The sequence below is a fragment of the Ranitomeya imitator genome, chromosome 6, assembly GCF_032444005.1.
Source record: "Ranitomeya imitator isolate aRanImi1 chromosome 6, aRanImi1.pri, whole genome shotgun sequence".
NCBI lineage: Eukaryota > Metazoa > Chordata > Amphibia > Anura > Dendrobatidae > Ranitomeya > Ranitomeya imitator.
In genome coordinates this window covers 528,355,942-528,361,941 of record NC_091287.1, presented here as the reverse complement: position 1 = coordinate 528,361,941, position 6,000 = coordinate 528,355,942, and the positions used below count along the sequence as shown (strand labels likewise).

General features: G+C 51.2%; 1 protein-coding gene across 1 annotated transcript in view; it reads left to right on the top strand.

The window, feature by feature from the left end:
• Positions 1–2,068: 2,068 nt before the first annotated feature.
• FAM91A1 (family with sequence similarity 91 member A1) overlaps positions 2,069–6,000 on the top strand; it is a 29,572-nt gene continuing 25,640 nt past the window's right edge. Inside the window, exons 1-2 of the mRNA XM_069731849.1 lie at positions 2,069–2,305; positions 3,924–4,008. Coding sequence (XP_069587950.1) covers positions 2,234–2,305; positions 3,924–4,008 — 157 coding nt within the window. The 5' untranslated portion in view covers positions 2,069–2,233. The remainder of the gene's footprint in view (positions 2,306–3,923; positions 4,009–6,000) is intronic.

Below are 6,000 nucleotides of genomic sequence, written 5' to 3'. Positions count from 1 at the left end.
GTGGCTGGGCTATATACTACGTGGCTGGGCAATATACTACGTGACTGGGCAATATACTACGTGACTGGGCAATATACTACGTGGCTGGGCAATATACTACGTGGCTGGGCAATATACTACGTGGCTGGGCAATATACTACGTGGCTGGGCAATATACTACGTGAGTGGCCAATATACTACGTGGCTGGGCAATATACTACGTGGCTGGGCAATATACTACGTGACTGGGCAATATAGTAAGTGGCTGAGCAATATACTATGTGACTGGGCAATATACTACGTGAGTGGCCAATATACTACGTGGCTGGGCAATATACTACGTGGCTGGGAAATATACTACGTCGCTGTGCAATACACTACGTAGCTGGGCAATATACTACGTGACTGGGCAATATACTACGTGGCTGGGCAATATACTACGTGGCTGGGCAATATACTACGTGGCTGGGCAATATACTACGTGACTGGGCAATATAGTAAGTGGCTGTGCAATATACTACGTGAGTGGCCAATATACTACGTCGCTGGGCAATATACTACGTGGCTGGGCAATATACTACGTGGTTAGGCAATATACTACGTGGCTGGGCAATATACTACGTGACTGGCCAATATATTATGTGGCTGGGCAATATACTACGTGGCTGGGCAATATACTACGTGGCTGGGCAATATACTACGTGGCTGGGCAATATACTACGTGACTGGGCAATATAGTAAGTGGCTGAGCAATATACTACGTGACTGGGCAATATACTACGTGGTTAGGCAATATACTACGTGGCTGGGCAATATACTACGTGACTGGGCAATATACTACGTGGTTAGGCAATATACTACGTGGCTGGGCAATATACTACGTGACTGGGCAATATACTACGTGGCTAGGCAATATACTACGTGGCTGGGCAATATACTACGTGACTGGCCAATATACTACGTGACTGGCCAATATACTACGTGGCTGGGCAATATACTACGTGGCTAGGCAATATACTACGTGGCTGGGCAATATACTACGTGACCGGCCAATATACTACGTGGCTGAGCAATAGACTACGTGGCTGTGCAATATACTACGTGACTGGGCAATATACTACGTGGCTAGGCAATATACTACGTGGCTGGGCAATATACTACGTGACCGGCCAATATACTACGTGGCCAGGCAATATACTACGTGGCCGGGCAATATACTACGTGGCTGTGCAATATACTACGTGACTGGGCAATATACTACGTGGCTAGGCAATATACTACGTGGCTGGGCAATATACTACGTGACCGGCCAATATACTACGTGGCCAGGCAATATACTACGTGGCCGGGCAATATACTACGTGGCTGGGCAATATACTACGTGACTGGGCAATATACTACGTGGCTAGGCAATATACTACGTGGCCGGGCAATATGCTACGTGGCTGGGCAATATACTACGTGGCTGGGCAATATACTACGTGGCTGGGCAATATACTACGTGGACATGACTATTCTAGAATACCCGATGCGTTAGAATCGGTGCCACCATGTAGTATATATATATATATATAAACATATTTGTTGTCATCGGAACATCGAACATCAAAACTGTGCGTGTTAGAAAAAAAGGACCAAGAAAACCAGTACAGGTCACCAGAAAAAACAACAACAACCGCCGCAGCGACGGAAAAATACAACAGTTACAGGTCTCAGATCACTTCTATGAATGATGAAAAAATAAAAACCAATGACAGCTTCGGGAGCCTCCACTCATCAATGGAGCCATTCCCAAAGAAAATAAGGAGGATTTGGTCTCCGGAATCATGGCCGCCTCAGCACTAGAGGACATAATAACATTGTCTAGAGGGGAATGTCCCTATGGAGAGGGCCAGATTATAGTAATGGCATCTACCCTCATCTACAGGGACGCCACATTCATCTTGGTGAGAACAAACACAATGACTATAAATAACATCTACGGAAACATGGCGGCCCCCGCGGCAGCGGACACTAACACGGAGAATGATTTTACCTCTACAGTAAAGAAATGTACGTGACGTAAAGGCTGAATTCTCCGCCCCTACAGGAAGTGACGTCACGGTCGTCATTCTGGCCGCTGTCCAATGAGGAAGTAACTCGCTACCGAGAAGTTCCAGCAGACAGAGAGGAGCGGGCAGCGCTCAGTGCTGACAGCCGGAGACATGAGGCGGTGACGGGGGATGTGCAGGCTCCGCGCTGAGGTGCGGTCACCATGAATATTGACGTGGAGTTCCACATCCGACAGAATTACCCCTGGGCCAAACTACCGGCCAACGTCAAGCAGGTAATGCCCGGTCACCTGACGCCGGAGCTGCCATGTGTCACATGATCCTGCTGTCACCTGTCCTCTGCTCTGTATTCACCTGGCAGCATAACCACCTGCGCTGCGCTCTCCCACAGACAGCGTTCCCGTGCGCCGTGCTCTCCTGCCGACAGCGTTCCCGTGCGCCGTGCTCTCCTGCCGACAGCATTCCCGTGCACCGCGCTCTCCTGCCGACAGCATTCCCGTGCACCGCGCTCTCCTGCCGACAGCGTTCCCGTGCACCGCGCTCTCCTGCCGACAGCGTTCCCGTGCGCCGTGCTCTACCACAGACAGCATTCCCGTGCACCGCGCTCTCCCGCCGACAGCGTTCCCGTGCGCCGTGCTCTCCTGCCGACAGCGTTCCCGTGCACCGCGCTCTACCACAGACAGCATTCCCGTGCACCGCGCTCTCCCACAGACAGCATTCCCGTGCGCCGTGCTCTCCCACAGACAGCATTCCCGTGCACCGCGCTCTCCCGCCGACAGCGTTCCCGTGCACCGCGCTCTCCCACAGACAGCATTCCCGTGCGCCGTGCTCTCCCACAGACAGCATTCCCGTGCACCGCGCTCTCCTGCCGACAGCATTCCCGTGCGCCGTGCTCTCCTGCCGACAGCATTCCCGTGCACCGCGCTCTCCCACAGACAGCGTTCCCGTGCACCGTGCTCTCCCGCCGACAGCGTTCCCGTGCACCGCGCTCTCCCACAGACAGCATTCCCGTGCGCTGCGCTCTCCCACAGACAGCATTCCCGTGCGCCGTGCTCTCCCACAGACAGCATTCCCGTGCACCGCGCTCTCCCACAGACAGCATTCCCGTGCACCGCGCTCTCCTGCCGACAGCATTCCCGTGCACCGCGCTCTCCCACAGACAGCATTCCCGTGCGCCGTGCTCTCCCACAGACAGCATTCCCGTGCGCCGTGCTCTCCCACAGACAGCATTCCCGTGCGCCGTGCTCTCCCACAGACAGCATTCCCGTGCACCGCGCTCTCCCGCCGACAGCGTTCCCGTGCACCGCGCTCTCCCGCCGACAGCGTTCCCGTGCACCGCGCTCTCCTGCCGACAGCGTTCCCGTGCACCGCGCTCTCCTGCCGACAGCGTTCCCGTGCACCGCGCTCTCCTGCCGACAGCGTTCCCGTGCACCGCGCTCTCCCGCCGACAGCGTTCCCGTGCAATGCGCTCTCCTGCCGACAGCGTTCCCGTGCACCGCGCTCTCCCGCCGACAGCGTTTCCGTGCACTGCGCTCTCCTGCCGACAGCGTTCCCGTGCGCCGTGCTCTCCCACAGACAGCATTCCCGTGCACCGCGCTCTCCCGCCGACAGCGTTCCCGTGCGCCGTGCTCTCCCACAGACAGCGTTCCCGTGCACCGCGCTCTCCTGCCGACAGCGTTCCCGCGCACCGCGCTCTCCTGCCGACAGCGTTCCCGTGCACCGCGCTCTCCCGCCGACAGCGTTCCCAGTGCTCAGCGTTGTGGCTCCTGCAGATACCAGTTCTTCCCCGCTTTGACCTGGATCTCACCATCTCCCTGTTGCTTTTCTTTATATAAATCTCGTCCTGCGATCTGACGCCGCCGCTGTAATTCCTGTAAATTTTCTTCTCTTTAGAGTCTGGGAAACTCACAGAAGGAATATGAGAAGCAGGTCGTACTGTACAGCATCCGGAACCAGCTGAGATACCGCAACAACCTGGGTAAGGACACACAGTACCTCAGCTGCAGCACCACATACAACCTGTCAGCCGGTGTGGCAGTGCTGCTTATCAGCAGCCATATGTCATCAAAATTATTATTATTATTTATTTTTCCATCAAAAAATGTGAAGTATTAATGTTTTAATTAATCAAAAAATGTAATTTTTAATAGTATAAAAAATGTAAAATTCTTTACGAAAATCTGTTATTTGTGGCATAAAAATGATTTATAGCCCCATTGTCTGAGACCCCCCTTTAAGATGAGGTGTTATGGCTTTTTGGTGTTTTGTTTTTAATTGATACCATTATGGGGCGCACATACTGCATATAAAAAGTCTACACACTCCTGTTGGAATCCCAGGTTTTTTTCATTATAAAAATGATACCAAGAATCATTTCAAAAGTTTTTCCACCTTTATTGTCGTCCGTAATCTGTACAAATCAATTGGAAAAATAATGCATAAGTCTGCACTGATATAATAAACTAATATTTTGTTGAAGTCTCCTGTGAATTTATGACAGCATTCAGTGATTTTGGTAGGAGTCTTATCAGCATGGCACATCTAGAATTGGACATGTTTGCCTACTCTTACTTGCTCCACATCTGTTAGATTGCGAGGGCATCTCAGGTGTATAGCGCCATCTTCAGGTCACCCACAGAATTACAACAGGATTCAGGTCTGGGCTCTGGCTGGGTCATTCCAAACCTTTTATCTTTTGGTGACGCCATTGTTCTGTTGATTTAGAGGTCTCTTGGAGCCGTTGTCATGCTGAAAGATGAAATTCCGCTTCACCTTTACCTTTTTGAAGGTAATGAAGTTTTTGTTGCAAAATTGACTGATATTTGGAATTGTTCATAATTCCCTCCACCTTGACTAAATCCCCAGTTCCAGCTGCTGCAAAACGGCCCCAAAGCACAATACTCCCTCCACCATGCTTCACTGTAGGTATGGTGATTTTAAATTTTTTTTTCATCATGTTCATTGTTGCCTTTGCGCTAAATATAACTTTTAGAATTATGGCCAAAAAACATCAACCTCGTTCTCATCAGACGATAACACATTTTCACAAATGATGTTGACAGACGTGATGTAGGTTTTGGCAAAACATAGCCGGGCTTGGTTGTTTTTCTTTGTAAGAAAAGGCTTCGGTTTTGCCACTTTACTGCACAGGTCGGACATATGAAGAATACAGGAGATTAATGTTACATGAAGTGCACAACCAATACTTGTCCAAAATTCCTGCAGTTCTTCTCATTTTTTTTCTTGTCTGTTCATATATATTCAGATATGTTCTTCAACTGCTACTACTTGAATCTTTTCCTAGGAAAGCTGGGTGGCTCCAGACCCAGGACTTGCGGTCTCTGCTCGCTCACCACTAATTACAGTGATCACCGCGCTGCAGCCGGCAATGATACGGCTGCTCTGTTCTGATCACTATATGTAACGGTGACAGAGGGAGATTGTAGCCCAGCACATAGCACTGGGCTACAGTACGGTGGTGTTAAGCTCAGCTGTCAACTGGAAAACCCAGGAGGCGGTCACCCTATAGGGGCCGGACTCTGACCGCAGTCTACTGGGCCCTGGGGCTGTCAAATTTGTGTGTGTATATATATATATATATTACACACCTAATTTAGGGTCCGGTCTTGCTGTATGGAGAGGGATTGCCTACAGCGGCCATGGCCGGGACGGTCACATGAAGGAGACGCAGCTCCGTAGTAAGTTTACTCAAGGCTGAATCAACATGTTCAAGGGCAAACACCGCGGGCGCGCTGCACTGCGGACACCTCTCTAAATTCCTGCAGCTCTGCCCCCTATGTTACTAGTAACCCCAGAAGGGGCACTGCTCTCCTAGAAATAGCGGCAGCATCTCCCCTTTTTGCCCATCAGCGCCAGCGTTCCTGCCCCAGTGACCAGCGGGTATTTCCAGGGCTCGATACTTCGGCTCCCCGGCTGTCTAGGACGTGTGCTCTGTGAGCTTCATGTAACG